This window comes from Phyllostomus hastatus, unplaced genomic scaffold, assembly GCF_019186645.2.
Source record: "Phyllostomus hastatus isolate PE091 unplaced genomic scaffold, TTU_PhHast_1.1 phas_contig_17, whole genome shotgun sequence".
Classification (NCBI taxonomy): Eukaryota; Metazoa; Chordata; class Mammalia; order Chiroptera; family Phyllostomidae; genus Phyllostomus; species Phyllostomus hastatus.
The window spans coordinates 11733024-11754058 of NW_025333664.1; the positions used below are offsets into that span (position 1 = coordinate 11733024).

General features: G+C 51.3%; 1 protein-coding gene across 1 annotated transcript; it reads right to left on the reverse strand.

Moving 5' to 3' along the window:
• Positions 1-226: 226 nt before the first annotated feature.
• R3HDML (R3H domain containing like) lies at positions 227-9298 on the reverse strand. The gene is made up of 6 exons (XM_045833167.1): positions 9280-9298; positions 8260-8569; positions 5468-5586; positions 5217-5349; positions 3925-4040; positions 227-359 (listed from the first exon to the last, which is right to left on the reverse strand). Exons 2-6 carry the CDS (start codon positions 8515-8517, stop codon positions 227-229), a joined length of 759 nt encoding a protein of 252 aa, XP_045689123.1. The 5' UTR covers positions 8518-8569; positions 9280-9298.
• Between the last annotated feature and the right edge of the window lie 11737 nt (positions 9299-21035).

Genomic DNA, 21035 nt, shown 5'->3' on the forward strand with positions numbered 1-21035 from the left:
TCTCTCCTGGAGGCCAGAGAAAAGGAAGATACGGCCGAAAAAAGAAGGGAGGCAGGGAGGTCGTTTTCTTCTGGCACATGCTAGACATTTATCAGGGAAAAAATTCAGATCAATGGAAGGAAATCAATTCATGTCTTAAAAAAGAATTATTCCTCGCCCTGATCTTTAGGGAAGGACCCTTTGAGGCTGAGGCCCACCCCGAGGCCCGCCGGAGCCCTGGGGGAATTCAGGACCCCCGGAGCTGGTTGGATTTGAGCCCAGAGAGGCACATGTTGCTACTGCAGCTGCCTTGGTAACTCGGGGGGCAGGCGGAACACGGCCTCCCCGTCTTGTATGGTGCCTCACCAATCCAGTTGCCCCTGGAAGAAAAAAGGTCCCAGGGAGATGGGGTCAGAGGGCAGAAGGGAGTTCCGTGAACCACCTTCGCACAGGTTTTCAAATCTCAGCACCGCCAACAGACTGGCTGTACGCCCTTGGGGAAGTCACATCTGCCAGCCTCAGCTTCTCCGTCCGCAAAGCCGAGAGAAGACCTCCCTGCACAGGGAGACGCAGTGAAGATGAAATGATGGAGCCACGTGCGCGTGCGCCGAGCACCAGGCCTGGCCAGTCAGTGACTCCCCGGTCAGTGCCGATGCTCTCGTTCTTCCTGCCACCGCTCACCCCGCCTCAGGCAGAGCTGGGTTCTGAGCTGTTCCTAGATGCTGCCGCCTGCCAACCGGTGACAGAATAAACCGCCTCATCTCGTGAGCCTTCACTTTATCCTCTGACTAGAACAAATCAATGGAATGGTGTCCGTGAAAATGACATGAAACTGCCCTGGCTGGCGTAGCTCAGCGGATTGAACACGGGCTGCAAACCAGGCATCACAGGTTCGATTCCCAGTCAGGGCACATGCCTAGGTTGCAGGTCATGGCCCCCAGCAACCGCCCATCGATGCTTCTCTCTCTCTCACTCTCTCTTTCTCTCTTCCTTCCCTCTCTAAAAATAAATAAATAAAATCTTTTTAAAAAAATTACGTGAAGCTATGTTGTAACCTACAAGAGTGTTGTGCGAAGCAGAGCTAGAACGCTTAGACGATGGGTGTGATTCAGTCACGGGGGGGACGTGTCCGTGAAGCCTCCCCACGGCCACTGCTGTGCATTTATGTCTCCGATGGCCTCGTCCCAAGTCCATCCCACCTGCTCACGAGCCCATCCTTTCCAACCACCATGGCCGCTGAGAGGAGGGGCCTAGGGAGCCGCGGCTTAAGGGTTGCACGCAGACTTTCTCTCTGGGGCAATGAAAAGGCTTTGGAAATAGTGGCGATGGTCACACAACACTGTGGGTGTAATTCACGCCACCAAGTTGTACACTTTAAACATGGTTAAAATGGCAAATTTTATGTTGTGTGTTTTACCACAATTTTTAAAAGGTAATAATGTAATATGTTTTATGCTTCCAATGGGTGAGTTGTATGGTATGTGAATTATGTCTCAATAAAGCTGTTTTTAAAAAAATAAAGGAACACAGAACACCACTTTCTCCTGTTCAAGGACCTTCCGTGGTTTCCCATTGCCTGTGCAGGAATTGGCGAATTTTTTTTTGAAAGGGCCAGATAGTAAATATTTTAGGCTTTGCAGGCCAGATGTCCCTATCCCACGGAAACAGGCACAGGTAATATGTAAATGAATGCCTTTGCTGTGCTTCGATAAAACTTTATGTGTAAAAACAGGCAGCGGGTCAGAGTTTGGCCACAGGCGGTAGTCTGCCCACCCCTGGCCTACGGGCTCACGTCCGCTGCTCTCCGGACCACTCTAGCAGCACGTGGGTCCAGCTCACACGCCTCGTCCTCCCAAAACTTTCCTCCCCATCCCAACCCACAGGTTTCTCTTTTCCTCCCTCTTTCTCCTCTCGAGGCCCGAAATCACTCCTCCAGCTCTTTCGTGCGCGTGGCTGCCTAATAATCTCGCTGTTGGCCTACAGTGTTGATTATCTTTGTAAGTCCCAGTGCCTTATTTCCTCACACTGTAAATGAACACTCTTTGTGGGCAGAAATAGAATCTTTTTTCTTCAAATGTGGTTATTGAAGGACCACGAGGAAAGTCAGCCCGAGTGCTTGGAAAAGTATGTCCTTCTGGTTCCACGGGGAACTCATTCATTCATCCTTCCAGGGCATCTGCTGGGCACGGACCTGCGCCAGATCTGTGAGGACACAGTTTTCTAAAGGCCTCTCGGGAATTAGAGGGCAGGGAGAGGGAATGGTGGAGACGCCAAGGGCGATAGAATCAGAGTCATTCTTTTTTGTTTAATTGAACCACTTGGAAAAATGTTCTACTGCTTGAAAAAGCTAAGGGTTGGCATCACTGCAATGAAAAGATAGAGAAATGAGTAAGATCTATTTCCCATCCTCAAAGAGTTTGTAACCTAGTCATAATCACGGCTGCCACTTATTCATCATGTACCGTGGGCAGCGGTGAACTGTGACCCTCTGGGAACTGGGCGCTGTTGACCCTATTTACAAAGATAGGGACAAAACAGCTTTTCCAGAGCCCTCACTGTGTGCCTGGGAGAGCTAGGAACCAAGCCCAGGTCTGGTGATGACAACAAGAACCAGCACAAACTCTGAATTTCTCCTGAGCCTGGGGGCGTTTCCTGGGTCTGCTCACTTGATTCTCTCAATGATTCTACAAGAGAACGCTCATCCATTCTACAGATGAAGAAAAGTCATAGAGAAGTTAAGTTAAATTACAATTCTAACCCTGACAATCTGGACCTCAGGGTCTAAACATCCTAGCAACTATGCTGTTTAATAGTCAACGTTGCAACAATTTGATATATCAGCAAATAAAGTGGAGGAGTTCTGTAAGCTGTATGCATTGGAATTTGGTTGTTATTTCTTTCCTTGTCTCATAAAGCTGGGCCACAATACATGGTGTCAATAGGCGTCACCATCTGAAAAATACGCAGCTGGCGAGTGTGCGTCCAGGGTACCCACGACTTCCAGGACATCGGGTGGTGCAGCGGACGTAACGTGGGGCTTGGCACCAAGAGGCCTGTGTTTCAAACGGCTCTGCTACTTGCCGGCTTTGCGACTTCTCGTAACCTCTCTGATCCTCAGTATCTTAATCTGTGAAAGGGGAAACCACCTTTCCGGTGTCCCTCCCTTGTTTCCTTCTTTCTCTTCCATCTCTTCAGTGAGATAATAAGGTGAGGGTATTGATATTTTGTAAACGACCAAGGGTTGCGTGAGAGTCATAGTTGGCTCTCATCATGTAATTTTAAAATTCTAAATATCGTGTTGATTTAGAATTTGTTCTTGTTTCCGTCCCTGTAAGAACCTGTGACGTTTGCAAGCCTGCATACTGTACATTGGATAGAGACTCCCATTCCCCTTTCTCCGTGTTTCCAGGGCATGAAGACCACGCGTGACCGCCCTCCCACCAGGCTGACTGGCAACTCTGATGAGCAGAACATGCTCATTCTACCCTTCCTTTCCTCTGGGGCCTGCCAGCCTGCCGGGCACACAGGGTGTTCTTGGCGGCTCTGGTCCATGCGGTGAGCTTAGCGGGGCCGGCGCCGCTCATGTAGGACCAGGCCCATCCGTGAGCGTGCAGGTCTAGCTCGACAGTGAGATATTTGGGAGCACACGTGGCTGGCAGGTCTAAGCCACAGTCTCCACTACTGACTTCATCAGTGAGACTGCCTGCCCACCTGCCTTGGTCCTCTGCCCCCCACTCCCAACCCCACCCCCATCAATTCTGAAACCTGGGTAAAGGAAAAGGGTCATTAATGGACTAAAACTACCAAAATGTCTGGCATGAAGGCTACTTAGAACGGAGGAAGGCAGGGTGTCCAGTGTGCCTTCCTTGTCTTCAGATTCTGCCCGCTCCACCTCAGAACCCACCTCCCTGCCCCGGCCCCCCTCCATCCCAGGGCTGCACTTACTTGATAGCGTAGTTGCAGACCAAGTACACCGCCTGGCGCCAAGTGCTGCCCCAGACGCTGATGCTGCCGCAGGTGTGGAGGGCACAGCCCAGCCGGCTGGAGGACGCCCACACCATCTGAGGGAGGACGCAGATGAGGGCGGCTGAGAAGGATTTAGGGGGGCCCAGGCTCCTTGGGGTGGGGAGCTCCTTGGAATGGCTTCAGGGGGGTGAATGAAGTGAGGTCTGCCTGTTCCAAGGTGAGGGGGGCCTGGAAACGCTGAACTATAATGTTTCTCAAACTTTTTTTTTTTACTACAACCAACAGTAGGAAGTCAATTCTAGTGCTTGCTTTGGCAGCACATACACTGGAGCTGGAAGGATACAGGGGTAGCGTGGCCCTGCGCAAGGACACCATGCAAATTTGTGAAGAGTTCCACGTTTTAAAAGAAAGAAAGAAATTTTATACTGTTACCCCGTGAACACACACAAAAAAACTTTATGAACCAACATTTAATTTTATCATGTGAAATATGCTAATATTTTCTGTATTGTTTTATTAGGTCTTTTTTTTTCTTTTTCTCTTTTCTTTTCCTTCCTTTTCTTTTCTTTTTCCCTAGTGACCACTGTTTGAAAATCGCTGTTGTGCTGGGGGTTAAACTACAAGCTTTGGAGTTAAACAGCCATGGGTCAGAATCTCAGCATCACCAGCTGAGTGGCGGTGACCAAGGCGCTTAGCCACTTGGTACCTCAGGCTCTACAGCGGAGGCAACGATATCTCCTGAGGGGTTAACAATGACATCGGTTTAGGCCTTACATTTCTTAGAGTGTCTCGAGTCTAAAATTTTAACGTTAACTCCCAGTGAATCCCAGAGAGCCCAAGGGGAGCCAAAGAAGGTATCTGTCACGCAATTGGAAGTTTCTGTCTTATTTCTGGCAACATTACATTGCATCACATTTTATGTGTGATAAATGCTAACATGTTCAATATTAGCACTCAAAATATACTATGGTTTTTGTAAACTTATTTTGTCACTTCTTTTTTTTAAGCTAGTGGGAGCCTTAGAAAACAGCAAATACTAGAATACGTTTGGACCTACTGAATTCCAAAGCACTCTGGAGTTCGTCACACCACACGTCCCCACGGTGGGGCCACACAGTCTGGCTGGCCCCCTCAGACGCTCAGTACCGGATGCAGCCCACCTCAATCCAACTCCCCAGGAACGTGCTTATCATGCAAAAGGAAGTCTAGGTTTTGCTTGTAATTTCTGTCCCTCCGTTCTCCCACCAGCCCGCAGTCCGACGGAGGGGTACCTGGGTGTAGTGGGAGCACACGGGGCCGCTGCAGCGCCAGGGGCAGCTCGGGGTGCAGTCCGCCGGGGCTGGAAACGAGTAATGCCGCCGCTCCTCAGACCACGCTCTCACGAGGTCCACCACCGAGCGGTACCTGGGAGGCAGAGAAGATGGGGCGCGCTGGGGCGGGGGAAGGGAAAGTCGCTCTGCCACCAGCCTGCTCGGTGAGCGTGCTGAGTGACTGAGTGAGGGAAGGGCAGAGGGTCACTCACCGGCCGGTGTGGATGGAGAGGTTCTGGCCTACGTATCTCATCAGCTGGGAGGGCCCGTGGGCCCAGATGCACTGGGTGGCCCAGGCCTCGGCGGACCTGGCCAGCCGCTCGTCCCAGACCTGGGGAAAGAGAGGCCGTGAAATTCCCGGGGGGAACAACGGCCATCTTTAACAGTGCCCAGATGTGCATGTTTACCTGGGGCCATGCCTCCCCCTCCCTTGGAACCTGGGATCCACCCACGTGACAGATGAGCAGACTGAGGCTCAGAGAAGGCCTGTGACTTCAAGGCCAACAGCGAGTCCACGTAGGAGCCGACACACATGCTCGGGTCTCTGACTCCTAGTCTGGCGCCCTCTTCTCTTCACGGGCCTCCATGACTGTTGTGGGCAGGGTCCCAGGGGGTTGGTACTGGAGTTCTCAGCAGACCCTAGAAGTGGCTGAGCCCAAGGTGATGGGAATAACTGACTTTTTATTTCATTTATTGTATTTTAAAAGTGTATTTATTTAAACTTTAAAGAAATTTAATTTAAAATACTTTTTGAACAATGAAAACATGCGCAAGAGGAAAAGTGGGAAGCCTCTCATCTGTCACGTATCCCTCCAGCCTCCGTGCCTGCCAGAGGCGGGCGTCACCGTGAGCTTCCTGTGTCTCTTCCAGAAATACCCTGGATCCGTGCGGGCATGGGCACTGTGATTGCACATATGGTTACATATGATTATAAAGATACACACACACACACACACACACGGCAGCATGCTAGGCATTCTGCTCAGCACCTGGCTCCACCAAGAGAGGTCACCCTGGTGACCAGTCCGCATCCGTACCTGGAGAATGCCCTTCTCATCCTCCATAGCAGCTTCATAATTTCACAATGCACCAAAGCTCCAAGTTTTATAGCCTGAGAAGGCATTGCTTAAAAAAATACTAGTTCCCTTCCAGCTCTGACTTCCTAGGATTCTCTATTTGTTTCTTCAGCAAATATTGAATGGTATTTCTTTCTTTTTTTAATCCTCACCCAAGGATATGCTTATTGATTTTAGAGAGAGAGAAACATCAGTCAGCCACCCCCTGTACACGCACCAATGTGGGATTGAACCCTAGGTATGTGCTCTGACCGGAGATCGAACCCACAGCCTCCCGGTGCACGGGATGATGGCACTCCAGCCAACCGAGCCCCCCGCCAGGGCTTGAACAGTATCTCTAGGCCCCGAGGACTCACAGTCTAGCGAGGAACGAGGTGTGACACAGTCCTGGAGGGTGTGAGAATGTGAGCCGGGCCGGAACTTTCTTGGGGCTGTGGCAGCGAAAAGGCTCCTTGAGCAGGGGTCCTCTGTTCTACGGGCAGAAGCCAGCCCGTGGGGGAGAAATGGGGCACCAAGAGAGGGCTGCCAGCATCTCCCCGGGTTGTCTGACTCAGAGAACAGTATGTTAGGGAAACAGAGACGTGCTTCCCGCATTCGACCAGGAGGGGACCATATGGGAGAGGCACGCGAGCATCGAACCCGCACTCACTGACCCTCCCCAAGGAGGCCCCTCGGGAGACGTCGGTCTCTCCCGCTCTACACTGCAGCCATCATTAAACACCTGTTGAAGTGAGTGCCTTGCGCTCACAGCTGGTGCTCAATAAATGTGTCATTTGTTTGAAGATGGAGGGCCCTCTGTGTGCCGGTGGCTGTGCTGATAAAAAATGAGTCAGTCAATGAACAAACACAGGTTCTCCCACCTCTGGGTGCCTGCCACTCCTGCTTCTCTCCCCACCCCACTCCGCTCCTCGTCACCACCTGACATTACAGTCCCCACGTATTTCGTTGATGTTTGCTTTCTGTCATCCTCAGTAAAATGTAAGTTCCATGAGGGAAGGGCATTCGTCCATCCTGTGCTGGGCAGGGTCTCTGAGGCTCTGCACGGGGCCTGGCTTTAAGCAGGCACTAGCAAGTGAACGGACACATTGCAAACGAATTTGCAGGCTGCGTGTAGCCAGTCTTGGAGGGTGTGGGACTGGCCATCTCTTACCCTAAAGAAATCTGTGGGTGGGCTGGCAGCCTGTGTCTCCAGGCTGGTTTGGGATGATGGTCCCAGAGGAGGGACTGGGGTGAAGAGACAGGTCCCTCCTTCACTCCGGGAGGCTGGGGTAAGAGCCACCAGTCCGGTCCCTCTGAGGGCAGACTTCCCAGCTGCCTCCCACGGCCAGCTGCCGGTTTTCCTCAGCTGGAGATGCCCAGGCCCCAGCCCCGCAGCTCCAAACTCTACTCCACTGGCTTGCTGGGGGCCGTCTGGGTATGTCCATCACACCCCCCCACCCCGGGGCAAAGAGACAATAGCGTGAAAAGCTCCAGCCACCCACCCGCTGCAGGGTGCCAGTGGGGAGCCAAAATTCTCAGGCAGGGTATCGTGTTGGTTGCAACAACAGCCTTTAGCAGCAGGCAGACCCCGGTTGAAATCCCAACTGGGTGACCTTGGGCAATTGAATTCTCCACACCGGCATTTCCTTGGAAAATGAAGACATTTCCCACCTTGAAGGAGGAGGGCCCTCAGCGTTGTGTGGAGGGCCTGGTGTACAAAATAGGTGCGCCACCAACAGCCGTCCCCCGCCCCTGACTTTCCGAACACCTGTGCAATCGCCTTCACGTTCTCTTCTTCAAAATGGGTGGCTACATCCTGTCCTTTCCGCAGGGTCCAGACACCCAGACACCGGCTGGGGGGCCCGGCTGGGAACGGTGAGCCCTTCCAGGACAGGTTAAGGCAAGTGGCATTTGCCGGAGGCAGGGCTGGGGAGGGCACGGGGACTCACCATGTACTCCATGTTGGCAGCTGGTGGGTGCACGGTGGCCCTGATGTGGTTGTGGTAATCCAATAAGGCACTCATGTCCCGGGCAGAGATGTGGCGCTTCCGCCGGTAGTGGGGCACCCCCAAGCCACTCAGGGGACGCAGAGCTGTGCTGTTGGGCCAAGCCGGCACTGGGGTGGCACTGGGCACCAAGGTGTTCACTATCTGGCCTGCCCAGAAGATCAGGCCTGCCAGGCCCACGGTGCCGGGTAGCAGGGGCATAGCTGGCTGAAGGGGCCACACACGTCTGCCTTGTGCAGTCAGGGCTGGCTGCCTGGAGGGGGCGGGCATAAGGGCACCAAAGCCTGAGTGTTCTCCAGCATTGCCACCCCAGAGGGTGCTAACCCTGGGAACTTGGCAAAGATGTCCTGACTCAGCTCTGGTCCAGGTGCCCAACACCCTGTCCTCCCCATGCCAGTGGACTGAGTGGATTGGGCAACGGGAAGAAATGCCCAGGCGGCAGCTAATCTGGACCAGGACCTGGGCTGAGGTGGTGCTACCCCTTCAAAGCCAGGGCTCCATCCCACCAGCCCAGGAGAAAGACACCAGTCCTCCCCGTCCCGGATGCCCTCTTCCCCCTCCTGCTTTTAGCCCTCGGAGGGCAGGGCCAACCTTCCCCAAGGCTTAGGGAGGGCGCTCTCGTCCCTGAGCCACTGCACTTTCAGAATTGAGAGCAAGACACAGAAAGATCCACACGCAGAAAAATGGAAGAGGCAGAGAGAAAGAAAGAAAAAAAACCCAATGGGAAAAATGAGAGAGACCATAAAAAGAGATACGGAGAAAAGGAATGAAAGAAATAGGTGGAAAGATACAAGAGAGAATGAGAGATGATGATAGGAAGGGAAAAAGGAAGAACAGGGGAGAGACGGAAAGAGAGTAGAGAGAGAAAGGCAAAGGGATAAAGAACAGGGAAGAGGGAGAGAGAAATTGACTTAACGAGGGGCTTGCAGGAGACCATGCGGCAGGCTCCCCAGGAGCACGTACCCAGGACAGGCAGCCCAGGTGGGTGGCAGGAGGCGACCAAGGAGGCAGGGGACCTCTGCAGACACCCCGGCCCGCCTGGCAGCACAGCGACTTTAACGGTCCCCTGGGAGCTGATGGCATCTGACAGCCCTGCCTCTCAGCCCCCTCCCCTTCCAGCCAGGCCAGACTCGGACAGGAGGCTCCGCCCACTGCCCGGCTGTGGGCTTTCCTCTTCCACCAGGTCTAGCCTCTGCTGTTCCCGCTGCCCTCTGGAGCGTGCAGGGGCAGGGATGTGGCAGTGGCAGGGACTCCTAGAGGAAGTCTCAACCCCCTTGGGAGATCCAGAGGCTTCGCTCTGCCTTCCAGACCCCAACATATTAAGGCCACTTTGCATCCAGAGCATTTTTGACTGTTTTCCCTGCAAAGCCCTCTGTCCTCAGAGCAGGCTGTTAACACGGCCCACCTCAGAGGTACCTACTATGCACCAGACATGGGCTGAATGCTTCGTACACGAGCTCAGCCAGCTCTCAGAGGCAGACACTATAGCTCTCCGTTCTGCAGATGGAGAAACTGAGCCCCTCAGAGGTGAAGGAACACAAGTCGAGTAGGCCTACCTGCAGAAGAGCCGGGATTCAGATCCAGGTCTGACCCTCCGGCCCTGTGGGTGTGTGAAAGGATGCCGTTTTTGGAACCGGACCAACGTAGGTGCAAAGGAAAGAAGCCAGGGGCATTCGCCGCGATGCCGCTCACAGCACCACGCAGCCTCGTTAGTTAAGCCTGTGACCTGTGCTCAAACGCCACGACTTCACTCGCTGCCTGGGTGTCGTCCTTGGGCAAGTTACTCGACCGCTTCATGCCCCCCTCCGTCGTAGCAGGACCTGCCCAGAGCACGGTTGCAGGGAATAGACACGCGAGCCTTGGTGGGGCGCTCGGGCAGCTCCAGGGCACTGCACATGTGCATGTGTGTCATGAAAGCCCCTCTATCTTCGTCCTTCCAGGTTACAAAAGCTTAATGTTCTCCCTCTGATTAATTGTATTCTCCCTGAGTGACAAGCAGTACTTTTGTCATGAGAGGGGTAGACTTACAAGAAAGATGTTATATATAAAAAAAAAGTTGACGTGTCTGCAAGCCTCCAGCCTCCTCCCCCAGTGACCCCTGAGAAGCCCAGGCAGAGCCAGGTGGTGGTGCAGGGCTGGAAGCTGGGACTGGGCTACCCAGGCGGGGTGCTCCCCAGACACATGGCACCCTCACCCCAGGCAGCCACCCGGCTTCAGCCTCCTCGGCCCAGACAGCCCATCTGCTGCCGAAGCACACACCCTCCTTCTGGGGCAGCTTCCCCCAGTCCGGGCGGGACGTGGGGCGGGGGGGGCAGGCAGGGCAGCGAGGGACACAGGAGCTGCCAGCACAGACTCAGCAGGGCTTTCCCCCACCCCACAAGGACAAGAGAGACTGGTTCCAGCCTAGCCCCATCTTGGCCTCCACGGCACTGGGGACCCCCGGGCCAGTCCCTAGCCTTCTCTGGGCCTCAGGCGCCCCATCGGAGAAACTGGACTAGGGCTGTTCTGCCTAGAGCAGGCTGGGATCCATGGGTCACTAGAGGGGGTCCTGCAGCCCAGGGGCGGAGGACACAGCCTTGGCACTCAGGACCCATCCCAGGAGTGCCAACAACTACACCCCACTCTCTCAGGATGCTTAACATGAACTTGTCCCAGCGCCTGCATTGGCTCAGGGCACATCCGTCTCTCACAGCTAACTCTGGGGTCGTGACCTCACCCACTGCACAGACAAGGGTACCGAGGCACACAGAGCCTCGGTGACTTGTCATAGGGCCTGGAGCTTGTTTGTGTGAACACCCTTGCACATTTACAGGATGCACACACATTCACTGTGCACACATCACACTTGTACACACTCACACAAGCACATCCTTCTCCCACAAATCACAGACACAGCCCATTCCCCAGCCCCTCAGATACTTTCTATTGTGCACCCTCGGTTATACAAAAGCCCACCTTTTACACATTTAATCCTATCTGACACATATAAGCTGTTTAGTACTTGCTCCTCAGTGCCCAGCACCGTTTTAATCACTGCACAGGAATAAGCCCATTCAACCTTCACAACAACGCCATCTGGTGGGTACTGCTGTCATCACAATCATTTTTACACGCAGGAAGCTGCGGAGAAAGCTGCGTGGAGAAAGCTGAGGCAAACATTTGCCTGGGGTCACACATCCCGTGGGTGGCAGAGGTGGGATAGGTAAGTGGGCAGGCTGGTTCTGTCTCTCCACAGAGACAGGCAGACACGCATGGAGGAAGGTGCAGCCCCACGCTTCCGTCACGCAAACGGAATCACCATCTCCCACCCTGTGCGTTCACACACTCACAGAAACCCAGACCCCGTACTGGGGCCAACACACAGGGGCACCCCTGGCCGCTCCACCAGGGGCAACCTTCTCTGGTGTCTTCATTGTCCAAGGCAGGTTTCCAGTAGGTAAATACTAGAAAGTGGGGGCAGGAAATCCTTGGGGGCAACCCGGATGAAGGCCGTGGCTGGGATCTCACTTTGGGGTAAGCACGCTTTCTCACCCTTGGGATCTTAATCACTCTGGATTCAGCTACCGCTCCACCCGCACCCTTCCTGGAATTCCCTCTGCGCTTGGGTGGAGAAAGGGGAAGTTAGTCTAGACCAGCGATTTTCAACCTTTCTCATCTCACGGCACACACAAATACTTGCTAAAGTTCTGCAGCACACTAAAAATATATTTTTTTGCTGATCTGACAAAAAATAGGTATAATTTTGTTTTAATTTCTTAATTTTTATTTATTGATTTTAGAAAGAGAAGAAGGGAGAGAGAGAAAGAGAAAGATCAATTTGCTGTTCCACTTACTTATGCATTCATTGGTTGACTCTTGTATGGGCCCTGACTAGGGATTGAATCCACAACCTGGCATATCGGGACAACACTCCAACCAACTGAACTACCCAACCAACCAGGGCGAAAAATAGGTATAATCTTGATTCATTCACACCAGACCGCTATTGTTGGGCTGGCTGTTGTCATATTCTTATTTGACAGTCTAAGAGAAAAGAGGTCAGTGCCTTTGACTAAACAGTCAAGGACTGCATACGTTAAAAACTCTTGTGGCGCCCCGGTTGAAAATCACGGTTCCAGACTACGGCGGTATTCGAGACGGCACAGCTCCGTGGCTCACAGAGAGCCTGAGCCTGTGACCCTCCTCCGTGGCTCACCAGCTCCGTAAACTTTCTGTGCCTCAGTGTACTCCTCTGTAAAATGACAGATGGCATTGCTGTAAGGATTAAACTAGTTAGTACGTCCAAAGACACTTGACACAATGCCCAGCACAGAGTGCGCAGTCAATCAATGTGACCTATAATAATAGCAAATACTAATAACAACAATAGCCAACATTTACGTAGCACGTACTCGATGCCAGGCACTGAGTGCTTTAGAGGCAGGGTCTCATTGAAGCTCCAGTTTCATGGGTCCAGTCTCAGGCTCCTCATTCTACAGACGAGGAAGTGGGAACTCACAGAGAGTCAGTAACTCACCCAAGGCCACACAGCTACTCGCAGTGGAAATTGGATTCCAACACGAGGTCTCTCTGGTCCTTACCCTGCAATGGTTGCTTCTGAGAAGAGACTGTGGGACAGGAGCCTGGCACTTGAGAGACTGAGAAAGCTGAAAGGCCTTTAAGGATCTTCTAGGTCATGCCCTCATTTGTCCATTGAGGAAAGAGGTTCAGAGAGGTTAAATGACTTGTCCAAGGTCACACAGCAACGGGCAGACTCAGGGCTGCAACCAGAGCTATTTAACTCCAAATCCGAGTGGAAGAGGGAGGGAGCTCCAGGAAGGAGAGCACACGTGGGGGAAAAAAAATGCCGTGGTAGTCCAGACCCTTCGAAACTCTCCAGGACAAATGTTCCAGGTTCTTTGAAAAGATAAACTGTAAAAAAACAAAAGGGATGGGGGAGGAGTCAGTAGACACTTAAAAAATACACATTTTTTTCAACGGTGTAGTAAATTCTAACATTTAGGGATGTGTAATCGGGCCATAAAACTATAAAGAAACACAAAGAAATAGTGTAAAAGCCTGGCTATGATTGGGGCGGGACATTTCTTGATCTGAGTGGTGGCTACATGTGGTTCATCTTACTAGGTTTATTTTATGTGACTTTCTGTATTTGTGTTTTATTTTATCAGAAAAAAAGATAAAAAAAAAAACCCAGCAGTAATTCATACAGTGACACCTCCCCTCTGTGGCCACCTTAGCTGGGCATGAGGGTTTCATGTTCTTTTTAAAGGGTGAGGACCTGGAGGGAGGCAGCGGGCCCACAGTCACACAGCAAATACGTCTGGGAGCCAGGACTCGAACCCCGTGGCTTGTGCGTCTCCGCAGCACAGCGGCAGCTGGGCTGCCGGTGGTCACTCCTGACCCAGCCTGGGGAGTAGGAGAGGTCTCCCAACAGATTCAGAGAAGCCGACTCCTCAGAAGATAAAGCACACCCAGAAGCACCTCTGGGTGCCCAGGTCTGACTCCCTCTCTCTCTGCACCCCCAAAACAGTGTCGCTTCTTTGTCAGGGGACCTAGAGGGAGGCTGGATGGTCTAGTGGGCAAGGACCAGAGGTGTGGAGTCGGATGGGTGGCCTGGCCCTCAGGACAGGGCACGGGCCCTCTCTAAGCCTCAGCCTCCTCATCTGCAAACTGGGTCAGTAAATACGTGCCGCTTTATCTGGCCATTATGAGAAATTCAGTGAGATATGGGAAATGTTAGCACACAAAGCAAAGTTTGTTTAATGTTAGCTATTAACTTGCCCAAACAGAAACGCTGTGCGATTCCGTTGACGAGATGCTCAAGGATAGGCAAAGCTACCTTGGGGTGACAGAAGTCAGAAGAGGGCCACTTCAGGGGTGCTGCCTGAGAGGGGCGCCACGGAGCTTCCACTGAAGGTGCCGCCTCGGCGTCATATTTTGATCTGGGTGGTGTACATATATAAAAATTCCTCTAGCTGCACCCTTTACATTTTGACACCTAAAATTAATGTATATCTCCATTAAAAGGTTAGAGTTACATATAGTTTTAAAAATCTTTAAAAGAGCCTTTCAACGAGGGTAAAACTAAAATCCTACATAAAAGAGAAAATACACACCCCGACAGAAATATCCCCTGCCTGTCTCCCCAGCACACGCTTCCCACCTCACATACATACATACCCTCCCCGCACACCCAGTAAAACCCCCAGCACGGCACACACACAGCCGAAGAGCCCGGCACTGACACACACAGTCCCTGTCCGGTAAAACAGCACACCACCTTCCCACTCACCCCCGCAGCCCATCCCTCTTCAAATAGAAATGCTTTTCCACTCTGGGTGCGTGGGAACACGCCCTGCCTGTAAACACACAGACAGACACACGCAAACCCAACCCACAGACTGACCTGGCTCGGGCAGACCGCTGGCCCCACCCCCTCCTCCCCACGGGACCTAGGGCAGGTCATGTAAGTTCTCCGAGCCTCAGTTTCCTCATCTGTAAACTAGGCCCAGTGAGGTCTTCTCTCGTGAACTGAAAATTTAAAAGAAGGCCATGAGCGAAACAGCTCTTGGAGGCTCAGGGAACTCTGTCTCAATTGCGTCTGAATCCTCAGTGACTCGCGTGGTGTCACTGTACGTGAACTTGGGGCTTGTCAGTTCCCCCCAGCCCAGCCTGGAGATACGGTGTGATCCCAGCCCAGTTCCCACAAGGTTTCCGGGAGAAGTTGCCCAGTTGATTATAAACTTCACGTACAAACCCAAGAATTTTCAAGATATGCCATTAGTCATATTAGCAATACATGATGACTAAGCCAAGAAAACAAAAAGCAAAAATTATTAAAAAACCCTGAAAACTGAGCAGTTAGCTGAGTGAAAGGAGAAGCTGGGACCCCAGGGTGAGCCGACGAGACAGCAATGCAAGGAGAGGGAGCAGCATGGCCAGAGGCTCTGGGGCTGTGGAGAACCTGGGGCATTGGAAGAACTGAAAAAAGGCAGGTTAGGGGAGACAGAGCGAACAGGGAGTGCGAGAGGTGGGCTGCGAAGGGGGCTCAGAGGTGCATGGCACACCAACACTGGGCTGGTGAAGAGCCGAGGTCCTCCTTTGTGCCTTGCCCTATTGGGACATAGGGCCTGGGGGCTGGGAAGGAGGTGGGGAGAGCAGACTAGGGCTTAGTTCTGCAGGAAAAGGGCGCAGCTCACCCCAGTTCACACTAGAAGCTGATTTCTCATGGACCCCAGAACCCTGACACCAGGGGGTTTGTCCCTGAGGGGTCTGTCCCTGCCCCCCTCTTCCCTGTAAGGATTCCAAGCTGATGTTCGCAGGGCCTGAGCCAGGGAGTCCCCCACCCCCTGCCCCACCCCTGGGGTGTCAAAGAGGACTAGCCCCCTCCTTCCTCCAAAAAGGAGGATGGGGTGAAAAGCTGGAGGGTGAGGATGGCCAGGCAGGCTTAACCTTGAAAGGGCACCTCAGGCTCCTGAGCCCTGGCCCAGCAATCTGGGGTGTGAGGCCTCCAGGGGTCAAGGCCATGCCCTCGGGGCCAGCGATCAGAGGACTGGAGAACTCTTGTCCTGGCCCAGCCCGGGACAGCTGCACAGCCAGGTGTGGCTGCAGAATTTGCTGTGTTGCCTGCCCGCGCAGCTGGAGCGGAAAAGCCTCAGCGTCAGCGCCCCCAGCCTGGCCACCACATTCCTGCACGGGGCACGGAGCACGGGGCACGGAGCACGGGGCCCTGCGGCCACATCCCAGTGCAGGGCCCTAAGCATCCCACAGGGTGGGGGTGGGAAGGGGCCTGAGGGACCCTCTGGGCCTCTTCAAAATTCAGTGGCATGAGAACCGAGACAGACTCCCCATCTGTCGCATGGGGATGGTGCCAGACTGCCTTGCCTACCTCAGAGGCTACAATGAGCAGCCAAAGATGGACATCTTTGTTTCAGAGGTGACATCTGTTGAGTACATCCTGTGTACCTGACACCGAGTAAAATAAGGTTTCACTTATTTGCCTGGGCAACAATGTTAGCACAGCACTGTTGTCATTTTTCACGTGAGAAAACAGATTAGTGACTCACCCTAGGTCACACGGGTAATGAATTCTGACCTGAACCCACGTCTGACAGGGCTGCTAAACCCTGTGATCTGGGACTTGGGAAACGTGCAGAGAGTGCTGTGACCATGTGAGCCGTTACTTCCGGCAGGCCCGTGAGGTCAGAGGGGCACCCCCAAACCTGGGAGGCAGTGTGGGCTAGTGGCTAAGCACTTCGTCCCGTGGGGCATGGCAAGCCTAGGGTGAATCCTAGCCGAGCTGGGTTCCTAGCTCTGGGACCTTGGCTAAGTCACCTTCTCAGCCTGTCTGTGCCTCAGTGTTTCCGTCTGTAGACTTGGGTAACCACAGCGCCTACCCGTGGGGCTGCTGTGAGAAGGAAGAGGATCGCATACAGTTGGCCCTTGAACCATGCGGGTTCAAACTGCACTTTTTTAAAATGAAAACCTTTTTTCAATAAATACGTACAGTTCTGTAAGTGTAGTTTCGCTTACGATTTTCTTCCAAACATTTTTTCTCTATCTTACTTACTGTAAGAATATAGTATATATTATACAAGGATGGGCAAAAGGAGGTTTACAGTTGTTTGTGTGGAAAATAATACAAGAATGGATTCTGTTTTGCATATTCACAATTGTGAACCTACTTTTGCCCACCCTGCATATAATACACAAAGAATGTGTTCATCGAGTATCTTATGGGTAAGGTTTCCAGTCAACAGCAGGTTACTAGAGGTTAAGTTTTGGGGGAGCCAAAAGTAATACATGGATTTTCGACTGCATGGGGTAGGTGCCCCTAACCCCTGCGTTGTTCAAGGTCAACTGTAAAGCACAGCACTTAGCACAGCACCTGTGGGCCCTTAGTTAAGGCTCAACAAAACAGTGGTTCTTTTTAGAACCTAGGCATTTTATGCTCAGTTTGGTACACACACACACATATATATATATAATTTCATAAATTTTGAATTATAAACAAGATTTATAAAATCTAAACATATAGTTTAATAAATATTTTTGAAGTACACATCCATATGACTACCCCCAGGTAAAGAACTGGGACTTGCCCACAGCCCCTGAGCCTCAGATCCTAATGCCCCCCTCCTTCCACCCTGCGGGTGACTGCTATACTGACTCTGGGGTACTTAGTTGCTTGCTTTTAATTTTGTCTAATTTTACCAGCAGCTCTTTCAGGCAACAACAGCTCCCTCCTCCCAGGCCCCCTGCCCTGTGACTGCCTGAGCAGGACAGGCTGGGGTCTGCAGGAGGGTCCTCGAGGCTGCTGGGGGTCGGTCTGGTGCCCAAATGGGCCCACATAATGGGGGGTGGGTGGTAGAGGGCACAGCCAGCAGATGCAACCCCCTCCCAGCTAAGCAATCAAGCAGCCTGGCCTCCAGCAGACACCCGCTTTGCTCAACTGCCTCACCCCAGGGAGTGGCTAGTCTCCCCTCCAGCCTGAAAGACAGGTGGCCGGGGGCTAAGGGTGGGGGAGGCATTGCAGAGGCGAGCTCAGAGGGGAGGGATCGGTGCTGGGATGAGTACTTCTGCTGGCTGGCCAGAAGCTGTAGACAAAGAGGGCTGCCCGCTGGGACAATGACTGGGCTGCCTATCCGCGGCCAGCCCAGCGTGGATTATCTCACACACGCTAGCCAACAAAAGGGCACCTGCTGGCTGTTGCTCTTCCTGGAATGGCCTCTCCCCACTGCCCTGGCCAGCCCCAGGCCAGTCCTTCAGACCTCGGTGTAGCTAGACATCATCTCTTCCAAGAACCCTTCCCTGAGCCTCCCTGTCTCTATTGTGGGGTCCTCCCCTCATGGCCCCAAGCAACCTCTAATGAACTTACTATCATTCTACCTCAGCATCTTGCAAACTTGGTGACCCGGAAAACCCCTTTCACGGAGATTTATAATCAATTTCACAATGACTGTTTCCCATTGTTTCTCTTCTGTTTATAAGGATGAAATTTAAATTTAAAAATAATTTTCTTTACATCCCATATTAATAATAACTCTTTAACTTGTTTTACCAAAAAAAAAAAAAATTTAGTGTGTGCCCTGATGGGTGTGGCTCAATTGGTCGGCGTAGGTTGGGTGTGATTCCTCCAATTCCTGGTCAGGGCACATGTTTAGGTTGCAGGTTTGGTCCCCCGTCTGTTGGGGGCGCAAGAGAGAGGCAACCAATCGATGTTCTCTCCCTCTTTTTCTCCCTCCCTCCTGATTCTCCCTAAAAAATCAATAAACAAAACCTTAATTTTTTTTGTATATTTAGTAGGCGCCAGACACAATTCTAGACGCCTGGGATGCATTACTGAATAACAGAGGCAACGTGCCCTGCTCCCTGGGGCTGCCATTCCAGTAGGAGAGACAGGAAATAAGCCCATGAATAAATAAATCAATTGTAAAGTATATTTTTAAAAGATGACACTGCTCATACACAAAAACCTCCTTGTTTTTGCCATTTAATCAAGTGCTACAGGGCAGTGTACTTTACACAGGCCAAGAGCATTGTCAAAACAGAGGCCCTTTTTCTAATGGAAACACTTTTTTTGGTATTCTACCCCAGCAGAATTTAATCGTGTGAATCAGTGGCATTAGAGTGCGATGTGGTTGTAAAAGCGAAAGAGTCCTTACTTAGGGGAGGGCAGCAAACGCCTACATTTCCCTGCACCCTGTCTCTGGCTCACGTGCGTGCGTGTGCTCATGCTCGGCCAAGCCGAAGCACCGCTGTCACCGCAGGCGACTGCCATGCAGCCGTTCTACAAACTTAGTGATTTTACGGTTTTCAGAAAACTGAAACCGCCACCAGAATAAAAAGACAAGTAAAAGCGATGTTCACAATATCAAAAAGCTGAGTGTTTATTTGTCCAAGAAAAACTCAGACTTCAAGATAAAGTCCATCATCTCCAGACTCATAACAAAAGCGACCTATGTGTGGGGTTTGCTTGTGAACTTACAGTTAGCATTCAGCAGGAAAATACCACTTTTTTGTAGCAGACACATTTTTCATCCTCCACCTCTGTAGTAAACATGAAGCCATGTGCTTCTACAAAATCTGACTCTAAGAAAACTAAAATGTAAAATTCTGGGCAATGGTCCAAATTATGATAATCTGGCCTTAAAATTTTTAAATCTCATGTGGTGGAATTTTAAAGCTTTAAGGAAAAATGATGCTCAGTATTTATTCGGCTTTTCTCTTTATGAATATCTGCAAACTGACTTTTCTGTAGTGAATCTGACTCGCCAAGATTTCAGACTAACAGTTTTACTTCCACGCTACATATGGTGATATTCTAATTATTCATTTGTTAGTTGAGATATTTCTTTAACAAAAAAACTCATTTACTCTTTGGTTATTCAGTGATTCAGTTCCCATAGAAGAGGCAGAAAAAATGTTTGATTCTTTACCTTATTTACTAGTTTTCAAAATAATAAGTTGATTCCTTCAAAAGAGGCCATTATGGTTTTTAAGTGCCACTATGAATCCACGGATTTAAGCAGATGTGTGTGTTTCCATCCATTGACATTATTATTCTTATTTATGCCCCAAATTGTCCCATCTTGGGCTTTTGGGAGCCTTTCTATGGATTGGTTCGTGTCCTCCTGAAATTACCTTACCAGTCTTTTATCGCTTATGGTTTCCTTGATTACTGGTTTGACCAGCTAGTCCAGCCTCAACTTGTACTTTCTGCCTCAAACGTGGGAAACTGTGTTTTTAAAGGGTCTCATATCTTAGCAAGGAAACTTACTTATCCAAAACATGGGAGATCCTAACATCTAGTCCCATGGATGGGACTAGAAAATGGTTAATACATGTTGGTTGGCTGAATACATTAATGATTATCACCCTCACTAAATTTTAAGTTCCTTGAGACCAGAAACCACATACTCCTAAGAAGTATTTATTGAATAGATAGATGAAGGACGGAAACCAACGATTAGGCGGTACCAATGAGGCCTCAGGCCGGGCAGGACCCTGGTGTTTGTGGTCCTCTGTCACCCTCTGGTGGAGAAGTGCAGAGCATCAACCTCCAATGCCTTAAAATCTAGTGGAGTGATTCAAACTACAGAACCCTTCCCACTGGTGAGCTGTAAAATGCTGGGTCATGACCAGCATTTCTTTTTTATTCCAGAGAGCTAGGGATGGAGAGGACAGGAGAGGAGAGGCAGAAACATTGACGTGATAGAAACATCAATCAGTTGCCTTTCCATTGAGATCTCGACCAAGGGGCTGCGACTGGGGACCAAACTGCAACCCAGGCACGTGTCCTGACCGGGACCCCAATCCCAGACCTTTGGGGTTTACAGGACAACACTCTAAGCAACTGAGCCACACCCGCCAGGGCCAGCATTTTCCATTGAATTTATAATTGAATAGACAACATCAGAGTGCCTTCTACAGAGTAGAGGTAAATTCTGTCATGAACTGTCACAAAGCTACATTTATAGCTATATCTAGGTACCTATTAGCACACTTATTTATTTATATGCTGCATATACATTTTTATTTCTTTTTTAAGATTTTATTTATTTTTTAGAGAGGGAAGGGGGGGAGAAAGAGAGAGAGAGAGAAACATCAATGTGCAGTTGCTGGGGGCTGTGGCCCGCAACCTAGGCATGTGCCCTGACTGGGAATCGAACCTGCGACACTTTGGTTCACAGCCCGTGCTCAATCCACTGAGCTACGCC